Source organism: Bombyx mandarina, chromosome 22, assembly GCF_030267445.1.
Source record: "Bombyx mandarina strain Sakado chromosome 22, ASM3026744v2".
Taxonomy (NCBI): Eukaryota; Metazoa; Arthropoda; class Insecta; order Lepidoptera; family Bombycidae; genus Bombyx; species Bombyx mandarina.
Genome location: NC_143228.1, coordinates 6,820,832 through 6,840,305, shown reverse-complemented (window position 1 = coordinate 6,840,305; position 19,474 = coordinate 6,820,832). Strand labels below are relative to the sequence as shown.

The following is a 19,474-nucleotide window of genomic DNA, read 5'->3' as shown; positions in this document are numbered from 1 at the left end:
CCAATTAATTATAGTCGAATTTTGACTACTGCGGGACCTCTAGTATTAATAACTTGGCGAGATCAAAAGCAGATGAGACCGCGGAACAGTGTGCTTAGTGCGCGTTTAATAACGTTCTCGATAGCGCAACAGTTAATTCATTAAGCAGTTGGAACAGCGCTTATAGCGGCAAACGTAGGCAAACGCTCCAACTTTATACACATTTGAATTAACTTTTACGCTATCGAGAACGTTAAAAAACTTGCACTAAGCTCACTGATCTGGTTATATTACTGAGACATAGCATCGATGTTTCGTTGTGTTTCGGTCACAGTTTGTCCTACATTTGAACTACAACTACAACTGAAACGCATAAATGCTAAAAGATTCCAAGTACCTAGCTAGAAAAAGTTAATTTAACCAATGGATGCATTTTAATATCTTCAGTCTACAGTGCATTATTATAACTAGACGATGACCGAGCTTTGCTCTGTGTTTTTTTTTTTGATAACGCCCTCTTGTTGTTTCTTTAAAGCAGTTAGTTGCTCTCAATTAAGAAAAATAGTATTTTTATTCGCCAATAGATGTCGGGAAGAGTCATAAAGTTCATTATCGATAAAGTTGATTATTGAAAACACGAACAAAACAACATTTTCTGAAAATAAATTGTAGCTAGATCGATTTATCGCCCCCGAAATCCCCTGTATACTAAATTTTATGAAAATCGTTGGAGCCGTTTCCGAGATTTAGATTGTACTTTACTTGTATATATATATAGGTATATACAAGAATTGCTCGTTTAAAGGTATAAGATGAATTGTGAGTAAAAAATTCGGTTATACAATAAATGACACAATTCACACGCAGACAAGTTATTTTGCTTTGATACAATTGTGGGGATTTTGGCGACTAAACTTTTGATTTCAGAATCCTGTTTAGTTGTAAATGTAAATTTTTTTGTTCAGCAAATTCATTGTAAATTCATAAAAATGTGTTAATCTTTATAAATACTTAGCAAGGACAAAATAAACAATATGCTTACGATAAAAAATAAACAATATAGTGAATTTCTCGATGAAACTAACTATAAAATTGACTATTAACGTACTATTTACAATAATTACATAATTATGTATAACTATTAACAAATAAAAGGCTTTTCATATGCTTATTTGTACTTGAAACCATAACACGTTTTAATAAATTTGGTTTTTGTTTATTTGATGTGAAGTAGTTATTTATCGAGCGTTTCGTTTTTTTATTACAAATTGACCTTTTTTTTTTGCCTTTTTTATAAAATGTTTTATCTCCATGCAGAAAAAAATTTACAAAAAGTTACATAAATCATTATTCGAATTCGTTTATTATTCAAATCATATGAAAAATAAATATAAAAACTTAAGAACGAATATCCTTGTTGATAAAATTGATATGCATTGAATTTATAGTGTAGTAATAAAATGTGAGTTTACGCAATGCTTACATTTGTTGGCGTTGCATATCCTCTGTTTTTCACATTTGTGATGGTATAATTGAATTGGACGAATGTACAGCGGATACATCGGTCACGGGGAGCAGGCCTTGATTCTACTAGACCCGAGCCGAATTCACAACGTTAAACTACGCAATCGATTTTCAAACATTGCTTATTGCATAGACGATATAATGGTACATACACTGCACACGATACATATTATTTCATTTTATTATCGCTTAAATAGCTTATGTTGTTAGCTTAACACACTTTAGAAAAATATGTATATAGTGGCGTACCTAATCGATGACAATAAAGTCATGAATATGAAATGTTCTCGATTCAAATAATGAATAAGAAAAAAATTTTTTTTGAAGAATTATAAAAGTTCTTATTTTATAGTCGGTAATAAATTGGTATATAAATCGGTATAAGTACGGTAGGCAGTGGCTTGGCTCTGCCCCTGGCATTGCTGAAGTCCATGGGCGACGGTAATCATTCACCATCGGGTGGGTCATATGCTCGTCTGCCTACAAGGGCAATAAAAAAAATAAAAATAAAGGTCACCTCTCATTCATTAAGTATCGAGATAGATATGGCGTCTAGATTTTCAAAATCTGTATCAAATCTGTATTTGTCTAATACCGAAGTCGTGTTCCACCCCTTCTGAAATCTTAGCTGAGATGAGTGCATTTTATTATTTACCAAAGTTGTTCTATATATAAAAGCGATTGCGAGACCTCGTATTGCTTTAGTCTGTGCTTGTGGTCCCGCCGAACCGGTCGTAGACTGACCCTGCCTGTATTCTTCATTGTACACTCTTTCATAAGTAAGTTTTTTTTAATCAATACAATATGTTTTGTAATTTACTTTTCGTTTTATTGTTGACATTTGATAGCAAAAATTTATTCGCTGAATAGAAAATTTATATTAATGTTTCCGATTACTTCCATCTCAAGATTTGACATTTTTAAAATAATAAATAATAGTTAAAAAAAACTAACAAAATACGCTTTAGAGAAAACCCAACTAAAAAATAGATTTTTTTTTAAATAAATTTGAATTAAAAATAGTTTAAGAAAAAATGATTTTATTGTAAAAAAAGCGTGGGTGCATGGTATCAGTAGTTATAAATATTTTATGAACAGATATGAGTAGAAGGGTTATTTTGATAATATACTGAAAAGTGCCCCACGCTTTCTTACAATAAAAATTTTTTAGTTAGATTTTCTATAAAAGCGTATTTTGTTAGTTTTTTTAAACTATTATTTATTTTTAATTTTTTAGTTGAATTTCAATTTTTTCTTTCTTTATTCTTTATTGTACACACAGTTAATATTACAGTAATTGCGATAAGATATGAAAATGGCGAGCTTAACTCAATAATTGAGTTTTCTACCAGCTAACCGTTCTTAACGAAGGAAAGCTTGAAATGAGTGGGTAGAAGAATACAATCTAATCAATTTACAATTTACAATCTAAACAATAACAATAATAAAAATAAAAATAAAAACACTAATACATAATATATCAGATTACATATATACATATACACATAAATAACGTAAACATATACATACACGTACATATATAATGAAATACATAAAATAAATACATATAAGTAATACTAAATTGATAGATAGTGCTCCTTTAATGCCTTCCTGAATACTTCAAGTGAGGGACTAGCACGGATTGAGTTTTTAATTATTATTTTTTTAAATATTGAATTGTCATCGGTTCTTAATAAGTATACCAAATTTCGAGTTAATCCAACGGTTTGAAGTGGGTCAAAATCATGTTCAAAGAAACCATTACTAACATACATACGTCTGAAGCTAAAAAGCGTATTAAAAATACACTTATTTTACTGTTGTTTGTAGAGACTAAAATATATTATGTAATAATAAGTGCATGATATAAGAAGTGAATCATATTAACGCAATTAACAGAGAACTTAATATTATAATATATTCTGATAACGGAAACAATGACAAATAAACAATTCTAGGTTAAAAAAACCATTTAACAGTCAATGTTAAAAATATTAACCTTGATTTTAATTAAAATGAATTCACAAATAATCATCGATATATTATGTATTCTAGCGGATATACAATGCATCGAAATAATGTAACAGGACGATTGGACTTGTAAATATAACGGAAGTTAATAGTTAAACCGGTTAGATTCATGTATTTGTATTGCTCTTATATAAAGTAAAATTGCAACTTACGACATTTGTGGGTAATATATCAATCTGAATAACAAGAGTTATTGTTCGTAGGTCCATCTATAAATTTTCCGATTTTATTCAGTAAGAGAAACACATAGTTTGTGCTTTCAATATTTTTTGGATTTTCTTTTACCGTTAGCTACGAAAACGTTAATTATATCGGGAGCCCGCGCAGTTAGGTATGATAATGATGCCCGTTGTACCGCATGAGTGATTTACCAGCTGTTCTACCATACACTTGAGATTTCAACCTCACATCTTAAATCAGGTTGTGTCATTCAGTAGTTCCGGTAACTATTTAACGCTAGGGGGACAATGACTGCATCTACAAATAAATCGAAATAATAATAAAAAGCATGTACACGAAATTTTTTCAGCTGTAGCAAATAAACAAAAACATTATTAAGCGAAGCCTGTTTTTGTCATGTCTATGACTTCAGAAAACCTAAGAAATTCTTGTGTACCTAAACATGAATTACAATGTTTTTACGTTTGTCATTTGTTAACTGCAAATAACGTCCTTATCGCTTGAAGACGAAATTTACGTGTTGATTTCCCGTAATCGAGAAATATCATTGGGTATTATTTGCACAAACACTGTCACCATCAAATCAAAGCAAATATTTGACCTTGGTAGGTTGTCGCAAAAACTAGTGACTTGCTAGTTTTGCTACATTCTCTTCACTTGCGTTACGTTGTATTCATTAAAATCATTCGGAAGTAATTTGAAAATCCGGTTGGAGCATCATAATTAGCTTGCCGTCACAACAATCGCACGCCAATGTACATTATGATAATCAACAAAAGCAAATGCACGTCTTTTAGTCATATTTACGTAACTTTGTCATAGTTCTCATGATGCCTGAATACGTAACAGGCTTGATCTACTCCGATAAGTTAGAAATGGTTGAAGTGCTTAACTTGTCGTTTCTCAATCAGATCATCGCTATCAACAAAAACGTGAAGCAGTCATTATTGTGCGATGCTCTGCTTCACAATTGTGGTATTGTTCTGTCATTATCATATTACCACATTTTACCTTTGAAATATTATGATGCACAGTATTTGGTGAAATAGTGTCATAATCAATTGTTATTCACTTGTGACTGTTTAACAAAACTTATGCTCTTAAAATCTATCATATGTAGTGGGTATGTATTTGCGTAACAATATATTTTGGAATTTGTTAAGAGTAACAAGAAATCGGTAAATAAAATATTTATTTTCGAAGGTTAGCTTATATTGTGGTAAAACCTTTTATTAATTGTCAAAGCTATCACGCCATAAGGTTGTTACAAACGACGGAAGTTTTGAATACAATGTGGACAAGTTCTCATTATTCAAAGGCTTTTAAAATCAAGCGCATTTTCTGTAAATTTCAGATGGTGAAAGATTATTTTATTTATATACTATTTAAAAAATAATTATGGCCTAATAACGAGATCTTCAAATCCAGTCTAATTTCTTCTTATATTCTGTTATATTAAAAAAGATATGAAGCGAAATGATATGAACTTGATTCATTTCATACTTTAATCAATTGCGATTAAATCAAAATAAACGAGATGAGATGGGATGGAATAAAGTCTCAGTAAAATGGTGGTTATTTAATGAAACTTTTTCACTAGACTCTTTTGAAGAACCCGAGAAGTTACGTACGAATAAATAAACTACCGTTATTATAACTATATATTTAAACCTAAAGAAACACAAAATTGATAAATAAAATCAATTCACTCAAATTTTCTTCTCGTGTTCCCGTCAAAAGGACCACAATTATTTTAAACAAAGAATACTTAGTCTGGCCATAAATACTGTTACAATTAAAAATAAAAATAAATTCTATTGCAAATAACATTTATTACTTTTACAGTGTGTTAGTTTAATACATAAATATAAAACAATTTAAAGTATAAAAAGCTTATTCGAAGTGGTCTTCATTGGCTGCAATACAGTCCTTTAAACGTTGAGGCCAGTTATCAATAGAAGCACGCACTCTTTCCATGGGAAAAATTTTCACTGCCAATCGTACGGCTTGTTTTGGGATTCCAAATTATCATGGCGTTTAGAGCAAGCCGTACTCTCTAAAACTGACCATAAATCATAATCCAGCGGATTAAGATCGGGACTAGAAGACGGCCAGTCTTCAGCTCTGATGAAGTCCGAAACGTTCGTTTCCAACCAAGACTGCGTAGATCGAGCTTTATGACCTGGCGCCGAGTCTTGCTGGAAGGACCATTCTTGATTATTGAACATAGTGTTGTTAAGGGGCTTCACTACCTTGACAAGAATGGAATCTTGATACACTTGTGCCCATGTTTTGATACCTTTTTCACAAAAGTATGGCTCAGTCACACCTTCATAGCTAACCCACCAAACCATCACTGAAGGCGGATAGTGCCCACGTTGCACTCTGTCGACTAATTGGGAAGCTTCCTTAGAGCTTTGAGCATAAATACGGTCATTTTGTTCGTTAAAATGTTGCTCAATTATAAAAAAATTCTCATCCATAAACAAAATTTTTCTATGACCTCCCTTTGCGTACCGCTTCAGTAGTTGTTTCGATTTTACCACCCTATTCTATCTATTTTAAATTACCAGTTAAGAAATGACCAGTACGTCTCTTATAGGCTGCAAGTCCTAAGTCATCTTTTAAAATACGCGACATGGTTCTAGGTGCTATCTTCATCTCCCGAGATAAAATCTTTTGCTTTCGGACAGGATTTCTTCGAATTCTTTCCCTTACTGCTTTGACCACCTTTTTCGTACGAACACTACGTGGACGGCCAGATCTTTTTTGTCACAAACAGAGGAGGTCTCATTGCACCTATTAATAGCCCGGTACACAAACATTTTACTATTACCAAACGTATGGAGAGTTTTAAAAATTGCATTTAGCTCCATACCTACTTTGTGTAATGCAATCACAGCGATTCGGTTCTGTTTATCACTCCACTCCATTTTAATATCGCAAAATATTGTACAATGTATTGGCGCCAAAATGAGAACTCAATGAGCAATCATATAAAAATGACAGATTCCAAATTCAAATGTAAAATTTTGTTTATTTTTAATTGTAACAGTATTTATGGCCAGACTAAGAATATGAACGAATACGAATATTTGTTGCAGACGATGAAACTACTGGCGTTTGCCATTGCTTTAGTAGTGGCATCATGTGAGGCTGCTACTCCACAGCTACGATTTGCCTGGAAAGAAGTAGATTACGAATGGAACACACCGGCTGAACGTGAGAATGCCATCAAAAGTGGTGACTTTGTACCAGCGAATAATTTGCCTTTGGGCTTAGGGCGATGGAAAAACAAATTGTTTGTAACGGTGCCCAAGTGGAAGAATGGTGTCGCTTCTTCGTTGAATTATGTTGATTTGAATGGTACCTCAGATCAACTTCTAAAGCCGTATCCATCGCTAAAAGACAACTTCATTCCGGATTCAGCAAAGAATTTGCCATCAAATAAAACTATTATTTCAGTGTTTAGAATTTACATTGACCCTTGTGACAGACTTTGGGTTATGGATACTGGTCTTGCTGATATTTGGGGTAAGTAAACATTTATTATTTTAATGTTCTTCAACTATGTCAAGCTGTGGACGTCTGTGGGCTCATAAGAATAAGAGTTATCGATCGTAATGCTATATTAATATAAATGATATAATGTTCACATTTAAAGAAAACCCAAACAACGAATATCCATAAACTTACAGATCTTAATTCGATAATACGTCATAGGTTTTTTTTAGGCCAGTCAACAATTCATGTTCGATGAAAGAGCATTGCCATTTTGAAATTAAACATTGCTCTTTCATAATCGTATCAAAGCATACAAATTTATTTTTATTGCTTAGATGGGTGGGCGAGCTCACAGCCCACCTGGTGTTAAGTGGTTACTGGAGCCCATAGACATTTACAACGTAAATGCGCCACCCACCTTGAGATATAAGTTATAAGGTCTCGGTATAGTTACAACGGCTGCCCCACCCTTCAAGCCGAAACGCATTACTGCTTCACGGCAGAAATAGGCGCGGTGGTGGTACCTACCCGTGCGGACTCACATGAGGTCCTACCACCAGTAACTATATCACGTTCAAAGTTTGAGAGCAATCCGAGCTTACGTGTAATTCATACAATAAACATACGTAGGTATATACTCTGAGAACAAAACTTCCGTACTTCGTATCGCGAATCGTATGAAGTCTAAATTTTAGTAGAAAGTAAATGTAGGTACTTGTGCATATTATATACTAAGAGCTTCAGAGCTATCTTTAGAATATACTTTTAGTTGACTTTGGAGATCCTCGAAAGCCACTTATTTTATAAATAGCGACAGAATCATGTGAATATTTGCTAATGTATTTACGACCCTGATGAAAATCCTTGTAAAATCGTTTTTATGGAATAGGGATTAAAATACATAATAAATTTTCAACATTTGCATTTCCCGTTATCCTCCTTGCAATTTATGGTTCCTAACAAGTTGAATTCCATTACTGTAAGATTAGCATGACAACAAGTTCAAGTTACCGTTATATCTATATGGATTATTGTAAATAGCAGCGTTTGAACGTAGAAATCCAGTTTTATGTGAAAGGTATTAAACCTTTGGTTGTATTTCTACGTGTTATTGTGAATAGTCACAAACTAATGCTTGAAATATGTAGATTTTAATACACGCCCGTGTCTGGCTTTAGATTTTTGTTTTGTGGTACATTTTGATGTGGCATAAGCAATAGTAATCTCTATTACTTACGACAGCTTAAATTATTACCGATTCTTTAATAACAAGTAACCTGTTGCTTTTGGGATATGAGGTTCAAGTCTCCCTTGTCTTCTGTTTTATAAAGATAGGCTTCTCCTTAGTTTGACACTCTTGTTAATATCGTATATATCAGATCTTTTTCTGTCACAAACAGAGGAGGTCTCATTGCACCTATTAATAGTCCGGTACACAAACATTTTACTAATACCAAGCGTATGGAGAGTTTTAAGAATTGCATTTGGCTCCATACCTACTTTGTGCAATGTAATCACAGTGATTCGGTTCTCCTTGTCACCCTACTCCATTTTAATATCAAAAAATATTGTACAATGTATTGGCGCCAAAATGAGAAAACTCAATGAGCAATCATATAAAAATGACAGATTCCAAATTCAAATGTAATATTTTGTTCGGATACTAAAAGTACATAGTTCTAGCGACGCATCAATATTATTTTGTTTCCACCCACTAATGAAACATCTATGTTAATAAAATTGTGTTATTTAGTTAAATAATAAATAAATAAGAACAAATTAAATTGAATTAAAATATGAAAATAAGTCTTTTTCTGCCTGAACGGGGTGTTATGCGTGCTTGAATCAATACTGGCGCCCGGTGGTTATTTGTATTTGCACTTGGTAGGAAAAAAAGTATTTGTATGTTTCATACTGGTATCATATTTGTAGGTTCTTACTGGTGGCAGGACCTTTTGTGAATCCGCACGGGTAGGTACCATCAACCCGCCTATTTCTGCCGTGTAGCAGTAATGCGTTTCGGTTTGAAGCGTGAGGCAGCCGTTGTTACTATACTGAGACCTTAGAACTTATGTCTCAAGGTGGGAGGCGTATTTACGTTGTAGATGTCTATAGGCTCCATTAACCACGTAACATCAGGTGGGCTGTGAGCTCGTCCAACCATCTAAGCAATAAAAAAAATTATGCTGTTACTAATCCGGGTAGCTTAATAGCCTGTTAAGCTACCAGCGATTAGATACGAAAAACAAAGATGCTGTTATTTTGATACATATCATAATCTATAAATTATTTAATCCTGTCTAAGTTATATTATCTAATATAAATATTTAAAATAATCTTAATTACAGTAAGTAATTGTTGGGTCTTGTCTAATAAAGGGTGTTTCTCATTTTTATTATTACATAAAAATAAAATAAATGTAAATTATTTCTATATGAACGTACAATTAGTTAAATTTGCTTTTATTCGTTAATTAATAGCAAAAAAATAAAATTGTAAATAAATGTTAAGATTAGCTTTAGACTCATAAACTTATCATTATGAATGTAATTAATTTATGCATTTTGATAATTTTTGGTTCTATTATTTTTAAGGTGCAGGAAATCAAATTGTCAGACCATCTATCGTGATATTCGATTTGAAAACTGATCAACTGCTTCATAGATACTTCTTTAAGCTAGAGGACATGAAAGAGGATTCATTCTTTGCTAATATCGTAAGTATATATTGACCTTAATCTCAATATAAAATGTATGTATTATAACTATGAGATGAATTATTTGAGATGATTCCATCATCTCGTTTTTACTATCGCACCGCCCACCACCGGAGTAGAGTTCATCCATACTACATGGAGCCACTGCGTTCATCCACAGTGCGTTTCCAGAGGTCTTTTTTGCCACGTACCTTCCGGCTATGGAATGAGCTCCCCTCCACGGTGTTTCCCGAGCGCTATGACATGTCCTTCTTCAAACGAGGCTTGTGGAGAGTATTAAGCGGTAGGCAGCGGCTTGGCTCTGCCCCTGGCATTGCTGAAGTCCGTGGGCGACGGTAACCACTCACCATCAGGTGGAACGTGTGCTCGTCTGCCTACAAGGGCAATAAAAAAAAAAGTAAATGTGTTCGGAAAGCAAAAATAGCGACACTCTCTTTCTGCGCCTATTCAGAAACTATAAATAAATAAGCAATGTTGCTTATATACCTCATTAAGTTACAAGATAAACGATATATATTGTGCTAATAAAGGAGTTTATCTTATAAAAATCACACTTCAGAACAACGAGTTACGAACCAATGACAAAGTAAGTTTTTGCTCAATACAGAATTGCGTTTCACGTTTTCCTTTATAACAAACAAGCACCCTTGAACTTGGACTTCAATGACGCAATGACGTATCGTTCTAAAGAAAACGAGTTGCATCTATTGAAAGAATTGATTACCTTATTTTAGTTTCGTTCAAATAAATGCGAACAAATGAATGAATATCATGATGCTTTTTATTATTTTAAATGTATCATTGTTTTTGTTAATGTCGATAACTGAACGGTCTTACGACCACCCACTTGAATGGTCCTCTTCGTTCATATGTCTTGTCCAGTCTAGATAAGTGACATTGTCACAATGTCAAGTTTCCCTCTTAGTCTATGTCTCGTCATTGTAGGTCGTATGTCCTGCCAAAGAGGTTGCACACCATGACAATAACAGATGACGCTCACGGTCCTGCCGATGCTTTCTTTGTATAACGGCTATCCCACTCCTCAAGCCGAAACGAGTGACTAATGTGATGCAAAAAACAGCACAGTAGTACATATTCGTGAAAAAACTAAACGGCCTTTCAGTAGTAGTAGTAACTTAATCAGATGCCTATTCTATTTCTAGTCTAGTCTTCTAGTTTACTGGTGGTAGGACCTCTTGTGAGTCCGCATGGGTAGGTACCACCACCCTGCCTATTTCTGCCGTGAAGCAGTAATGTGTTTCGGTTTGAAGGGTGGGGCAGCCGTCGTAACTATACTGAGACCTTGGAACTTATATCTCAAGGTGGGTGGCGCATTTACGTTACGTACATTACGATATCTATGGGCTCCAGTAACCACTTAACACCAGGTGGGCTGTGAGCTCTTCCACCCATCTAAGCAATAAAAACAGTCTATTTACTAAAATGCATTCCGTATTTGTAGGTCGTCGATGTCGATCAAAACACTTGTGCTGACGCGTTTGCGTATATCCCGGATCTAGGGGGCTATGGTGTAGTAGTGTACAGTTTAAAACAAAACGACTCTTGGAGAGTGACTCATCATTTCTTCCACTTCGAACCGCTGGCTGGGTCGTATCGTGTGGGCGGCGTGGAATTCCAGTGGACTGATGGAGTATTTGCATTAGCGCTATCTGAACCTCGAGAGAACGGGTAAGTGTGAACGATTTATAGTCAGGACTTCCTTTACATTAGTAAATGATGAAGCTAGATAAGCTGTATCGACATTCATGAGTTTTAATTTATAATATTCGCGAGTGAACGTATTTTAATGTCTAACCCTGTTTGTTTTAAAAGAAAATGCAGTAATCATGCAATATAAATACTGTATTAATTGTTTGATAAAAAGGCATTTAAATCGTTTGAATGTATTTCATAGAACCATCTATCTTTTTATCCTTTTGTATATGGCGCAGAGTGTACAAGCCATTCGATTATGAAAATATGTTCAACTTTCAAAGTAAATTTCAAAGTTTAAATTTTGTAAATCTATTTAATTACTTGTGGTAGGGCGTATTGTAAGCACGAGCGGGCAGGTACAATCATCCCTCCTACCACCTGCCGCGGAGCAGGTACGTATTCCAGCTTAAAGTGCTGTCCAGCCGTTATAAAATATAATTGAGACTTCGATCTCATGTCTCAAGGTGTGTGGTGGCATTCAGTTGTGATGTCTGTGGGCTCCCATCAAATATTTAACAACAGGTGAATCGTAACATCTTTCACCCGCGCATGAAAAAAAAAGAAGGAAAATGCGGTAATGAAAATACAAATTTTCCATTACGTTTTTAGTCATCGCCTTATCTTATTATATTAGGAATTATTTAGCTCTAGGTTCATTTATATTACTCCAATTTGTACAAAAAAATATATGTTTACTAAATTATTATATCGTAGTCAGATAAAACAATACACAATTTTTTTCTATAATTTTACCACACGTATGTATACGCACAGTCATACCTTATGAGCAATCAAATTTAATCAAAATCAACAGTTATTCAAATGCAACTAAGAACCAACTAGACCAGAAAAATATCATTTATATCGTATTTTCTAGTAAATAGTTTTGATATACAGACACATCTCTATTATCTCTTACAATAATGTGTAGTGTTTCTAAGAATTCGATAAATCATAGATAAATGATAGCTGAAAATATTCTTTTGACGCTTAACTTTATTTTACTCTGTTACTTTTGATCAACTTCCACTCAGATCCAATTAATTTTCTAATTCATCGGTAGTTATTATAAATACATGAAATAAAATTATGCTTAGTGAGATGTTACGTAACTGCTTAGTATTTTATTTACACCTTTGTAAAAGCCGAGAACAAGTGAACGTTTCACACGCTCATTCGGGCCTTGATTTATACACGTCGACTTTAATTAAGTCACGTTTCAATCACATATTAAGGTCCTAACACACTATTTAAACTACATCTGCAACAGAATGAATTGATACAGAAAATGAAGCTAGTTAAAAATAAATGAACAATAACGTTAAACTTAATCGACATCATTCTACAACAAGCAATAAAAATTTAAGCGTTAAAAATGATTCCATATTTTACTGGAAAAATTTAGAGCAAATTAATTTTTAACTTTCGAATTCTTTTAGTTTCTTCTTTTTAGAGTATTCAAATTCTAAGAAAAACAACACAATTAAGATTTCGTACACTGTATCTGTTTATTAAATCCGTTTACTATAGAATAGAATGTGGACGTTATGTATGTATGTATGTATATGTACGTATATGTATATATACTATGTAGATAACAATTATTTGTGCTCAATGCTTTTGTATGCAAAGCTGTCGAAGTTAAGACAAATTCAAACTTAAGTCATTGGACATAAAAATCAAATCCATATTGTATTCGATTCGAATGTCGTTAATCATAAAAGTATATTATTAAATATTAAGAAATTTTAATACTTCATAATAATCTTCTATTCTTGTCTATGATTATTGTCTTGAATTTTTATTGAATTGCAGACGCTTAAACTTTCGTAATAGATTCATACTAGCTTATGACAATGACCTGAAAACAAAAGCATGCTCGTACCGAGGTCGAAACTTGCGTCGAGCTGAAAATGCGAAACAATGACAAAATTAACCGTAGCGTTTACAATTATAATAAGGTTTAAAGGCTTTAAAAACAAAAAGTCGAGAATTTCTAATTTTGTTTACAATTATGTTTACTTCATTAGAATTATTTCATTTAATGCATTTTTACAGTATAGCGAAACAGAAAATAGTCATAGGATTGAAATTAATTCGTTGTTATAGTTGGTTGACCTTTTAAAAATGGTTTCAAAAGGCTTAGCCTCACGCTATCTCTTTCACCCGGCCCTCTTTATGGTTTCATAGTTCAGCAATGTACATTTTTGTTGAACATCGCTTAGTAGATTTGAGAGAAAATCATTGTGATCTAAACGATAAGATGCCCGGCGAATACGTACAACAATGCAATGGTGTTCGAATCTCGTAGGCGGATACCAATTTTTCTAATGAAATAAGTACTGAAATAAGTACTAAAGTGCCCTTGCAATCTGTATCCTTATTGTCGTGTTTCTTCCAACAGCTGTGTGTACAAAATATATTAAATAAAATAAATAAAATAAAATAAACAAATGTTTACTATTGATTACTGCGGTGAACCAACAACGTCGTGTAATACAAATCAAAACCCTTAAAATTACAATTTGCGTAATTACAGGTAGTAGGAAGTCTTGTGAGTCCGCACACTTAAGTACCGCCACCCTGTCTATTTCTGCCGTGAAGCAGTGATTCGGTTTTTTTTATTGCCCTTAAACGACGACCTTACGACCTCAGAACATATCTCTCAAGGTAGGTGGTGGTATTTATCCTGTTAATGTATATAGGCTTTGATAACCACTTAACACCAGGTGGGCCGTAAGTTCGTTAATGCAGATGTTAAGAAATAAAAAAATGCTGAATGGCATTGAAGCGTCCTCCCATTTAGGGTTGTGAATAATGATGTTCTTATAGGTAATGGTTGCAACAGAAGGTCATTGAAGCTATTGCGTTAATATTTATTATTCTTATTACAGATTCCGAACAATGTTCTTCCATGCATTCTCAAGCACCAAAGAGTTTTGCGTCTCTACGGAGCTTCTACGTAATTACACACATATTGACAAACAAGAAGCATTCCACGATTTCAAGGTACTCAATGCCTTTCGGTTTGATTGCATAATGTTTTAGTAAATGTATCGAGACTGACCAGATTGTAAATGTTTGCCATTAATAGGAATAGTTCACAAAGACAATCGCATTAGTAATAACTCTATAGGCACATAGATTGTACTATCTTCTTCTTTTTTTTTCTCCACCTTATCCCACTAGGTGGGATCGGCAGAGCTAATTTTTCTCTACCATTCTCTTCTATCAGCTGTCATCTCAACACGCAGTCCTCTCTCTCTCTCTCATATCGTCATTCACACACTCCATCCATATCTTCTTTGGTCGACCTTTTCCCCCTCTACCTTGCACTGCCATTTCCATACACCTCCTAGTCACATGCATCTTCTCTCTACGCATCACATGTCCATACCACGCTAACCGTCCGCTCTTTAATTTGTTGATTACCGGAGCTACTTTCACACTTCCTCTGATATACTTACTCATTCTACAATACTACATACTGAACAAAATTTAATTTTAACTATTCTTGTTTTGTTTGTTTAATTCTGAGGGTTCGTACTGTATCATGCATCTTCTCTTATGTAATATTTCTCGTATGGTCATCACGTTGCTTATATAGAACATATATTTGAGATAATCTTGGCATTTTCACTCACTGTCAGACCTTACAGTATGTTCAACAATCCTCGAGCCATACATTGGAGAACTTTAAGAGATTTTACTAATTGTCAATTTTGATTCCGCAGCTTCTTGGAGACAGAGGACAAGGAACGCAGGCCTCGGCCAGTTTTTATGATCCCAATACTCAAGTATTGTTCTATGGCCAGGTGAGTTGCAATAGAATATACATATATTGTTGTTTAAAGTTTTAAAGATTGGGTAGCTAACATTTCGTTCCTCAAGAAATTTGTTCGTGTTGTTTATTTTCGTATTACATATGTATGATTGCCAGTTCTTTTCTTGGAAGTAAAACTAAATGCATATACTTCTTTGTGCAAATATGCAGACGATGTTCACGACCACTGGAAACTGGGATATTGCATGCCTCTTCAATTGTTTACGAAGATACATATTTCTGGGTTATGTTAAATATTTCCAACTTACCTAAAAATTCTTATAAATGATGAATAATAAATACTGATTCCAAACAGAAAGAACAATAAATTAAGTTAATAAAACGCGGCAAAATAGAAATTAATGTATTGATGTAAATAACTCAATTGATACCACTCAGAAAATAAAACTGTTTTATCAGTTACATAACTTTAACCAAAAAAACGGAAGTTACCAAAGCTTAGGGAAATACTTTCATATTTTAAAATAATCCTTATTTATATATTTAGGTAAACCGGGATGGTGTGGGATGCTGGAATTCTAATAAACCTTACACTCCTGAGAACAACGTACTGATATTCAGTGATCCCAAACTTTACGAATTTCCAAACGACTTAAAGGTAAGACGATTAAGATTTTGAATTATGTAATATAACAAATCACACTCTCTTTTATTGGCATATATAGCTCGAGACCCAAATCGCTTTTACTGTAATAGCGCTGGCCTAGCTTTCAAAGTAAAATACTTAAATACATGGTGGCAGAAATAGCAGACTGCTGATTACCGTAGGGCTTTTGAACATCCCTTACACAAGTACTAAGAGTAATAGTAGGATGATAAGTTAGGGATACTATAATACTACTTAGAATAATGCATGTGGTATACCTACCCCCGAATCTTCTGAGCATTAGTGACACAGAATTATTTTCACGTGAACAGTCGAACTACTAATGGTGCGTTTAGGTCCCCCAAGCACCGGTCATCGTACTCGTCGAATCCGTTGCTTGCCACGAAGGGATCGGCGAGTAAATTAAACCATAGACACAGCTCGCTGAGTTTCTCACCGGATCTTCTCAGTGGGTCGCTTTTCCGATCCGGTGGTAGATTCTGCGAAGCACTGCTCTCGCTAAGGCTAGTGTTAGCAACATCGTCAGGCTTGAGCTCATCCACTAGTTAAGGTTACGCTGAAATAGTCTCTCAAGACCATCAACTTAGGTAGGAAAAAAAAGTTAACAGTTTTTACCTAACCGAACACTCTTACGCATTGTAGATTGATGACGAAGGCTTAATGTGGATCCTGGTCGACAAACTCCCACGGTTCCTGTACAAGACCCTCGATCCCAATGAAGTGAACTATAGCATTTACAGTATTAGTGCAAAAGATGCAATTGCAGGAACAGCATGCGAATAAATATTGTAGACATACATATTAGTTTTGTATAATACTTATTAGTTTCGTTCAGTTTTTATTTAAAACTAACAGTAATCCGACACATACGTTGGTGATTTGTGTTTTTTTTAGATCTGTTCTCAAGTTTGGTAACTAACATAGATGGTAAATTCCTTAATATCCTCGTACAGAATTAATAAAACCTCAAATGGCCGTTTGGAGCAATTTAGCAGCAAAAATGAAAACCATTTAAAATTGTAGACTTCCAATTAACTTTGTTCAATTTTCGTTTGATTGTATTTTTAGAGAGTAGTAGTAAATTATTATGAGATATAGATTTTTTATGGCAAAAATAACTGTAATCTTTTTCCATTTTGATTATTTTTTACTTACTGTGTTGGTTTGAGGTTTGTTAGTAGCTGTCAAGATTGTCATTATTTTGATTATTTTTTTGTAAAATTGTAAAGTCTAGTTGCTTTAACCAGTGAATTGAAGTAAATTGTTTTATTGTTATAGCTATCGTAAAATTTGTCTCAATTTTTGTAAATATATAAAATAATTGTTTTCATCGTGAACTTTCTATATATTATTAGAATTAGAATAGTAAGAGACTTATTAAGCACTTCACGTCTTAAGTATAAAAAGATGGTACATATATATTTTATTTATTTATTTCCCTCATGACCAAGACGTTAAAGACTACCTATTAAGACTACTACGCTTCCCTGTATCCTCAGCTGAACATCCGACACAGAGCCCGTGAAAGAGAGGATGGGTTATCGCGATCATAACAACAGGTTTCGCTGACCCCTTACACTGACACACTTACTGGTGGTAGGACCTTTTGAGTCCGCACGGGTAGGTACCACCGCCCTACCTATTTCTGCCGTGAAGCAGTGATGCGTTTCGGTTTGAAGGGTGGGCCGTTGTAACTATACTGAGACCTTAGAACTTATATCTCAAGGTGGGTGGTGCATTTGCGTGGTAGATGTCTATGGGCTCCAGTAACCACTTAACACCAGGTGGGCTGTGAGTTCGTCCGCCCATTTAAGCAATAAAAGTAAAATAAAAAATGACATGTCCTTATTCAAACGAGGCTTGTGAAGAGTAGTAAGCGATAAGCAGCGGTTTGGCTCTGCCCCTGGGATTGCTGAAGTCCATGGGCGGCGGTAATCACTCGCCATCAAGAGGGCTGTATGCTCGTCTGCCTACAAGGGCAATAAAAAAAATTATTACTTTTTGGATGTCTATGTGCTTCGGTAACTACTTCGCCCTGCGAGTCGGGGCCTTATTCAGCCGCCTAAGCAGAAAAAAGGGTTCAAAATCACTAAAAATTTCACATGTTATGTAAAATGTACTCTTTCATTCACACAGCGCCGTGTTTAAGTTGTCTTAAATGCGACATGATTTTTAGTTGGTTATACTTTTCTTATTATGAGATATCATAGTCGTCGTTAATAAAAAAATTGAATAAACTCATAGAAGTAAACTTGTTTTCTGACATTTAAACCAAAAGATCAGCTATGTTTTACAAATGACTTTCCTTAAACAACACTACAATAGATATTTAACTTCAGGGTTGTGACACAGTTTTTTTTTATATTTTGAGGACATTTTTTCTAAACATTTTACTCATTTTCAAGTATTGAAAGTGTGTACAGATGCTAAAGAAAGTGCATCGAATATTTTAGGCTCGTTTAAATCTGGTAGATTTGAACGAATTTCAACGATTTACATTATTAATCTAGTTACGGGTTGCCTCTGTGTCAAATCTGGTTTAATAATGAGTTAATAACAGGTGGTCAAATGACTTCCAAGATGTTAATCATAAATTGTGTCATAAGATTACCCTGGAAATACCATCGTCCTGCATTTTTTTTAAGTTTGAGCGATTACTGGTGGCTCGGAGGCCTTTCCAGTTTTACCAGGGCAGGTGGGCGAGCAAGGGCTCAGTCAGGAGGACTGGGATTTGCTAACAGCTACCCGTGCGCCTCCAAAGGAGACCTAACAACTCAAGAGTACCTACTACTAACTAACTATCGGATCGAAATCGCGACCCACTGAGAAGATCCGGCAAAAAACTCAGCGGGCTGATGTTTAGGTTTGGTTGCATGTCGAACTCTTTGCCGAGCTCGACGAGTACGGTTACCGGGGTCCCTGCTCTTAGTGTTAGAGCCAAAGGTGTCTAATGCAAGGGTTATTGGATCTGATGGATCCGTAAGGACGTATCAAGGGCGTCGACGGCGACTGGCTCCTGCGTGATCAGGATTCGGGGAGTAGTCAGCGGCGGCAACGATAAGGCGATTATCATGACGCATCCTGCATTTTATATCTCCATTCTGGCTGTTTTTACCGAGAAGCACTCATTTTATGGAATAGCTGTCAAACAACACAACTGACACCTTAACTATCTCAATGTGGGTGGCAGTATTCACGTTTTTTTCTCTGTGAGTTCAAGTACTAGTTAATATAATAATAGTCGATAACCCACTCACCTACAGCTACTTCAAAATAATAAGTAAAATAAATCTTTTTTTCACGTAATTTTTTTGTATGATTGAATGTATCTATATCTGAGAGTGTAAGTTTATATGGTGAGTAGTAGAAATAA

At 34.5% G+C, this 19,474-nt stretch overlaps 1 protein-coding gene across 1 annotated transcript; it reads left to right on the top strand.

The window, feature by feature from the left end:
• The first annotated feature begins 2,178 nt into the window (after nucleotides 1-2,178).
• Y-c (yellow-c) lies at nucleotides 2,179-17,518 on the top strand. Its single transcript, XM_028171716.2, has 8 exons — nucleotides 2,179-2,282; nucleotides 6,819-7,248; nucleotides 9,813-9,934; nucleotides 11,397-11,623; nucleotides 14,545-14,659; nucleotides 15,385-15,465; nucleotides 15,982-16,092; nucleotides 16,744-17,518. The coding sequence occupies exons 2-8, from the start codon at nucleotides 6,822-6,824 to the stop codon at nucleotides 16,882-16,884; spliced, it is 1,224 nt and encodes a 407-aa protein (XP_028027517.2). The 5' UTR covers nucleotides 2,179-2,282; nucleotides 6,819-6,821; the 3' UTR covers nucleotides 16,885-17,518.
• The last annotated feature ends 1,956 nt before the right edge of the window (nucleotides 17,519-19,474 follow it).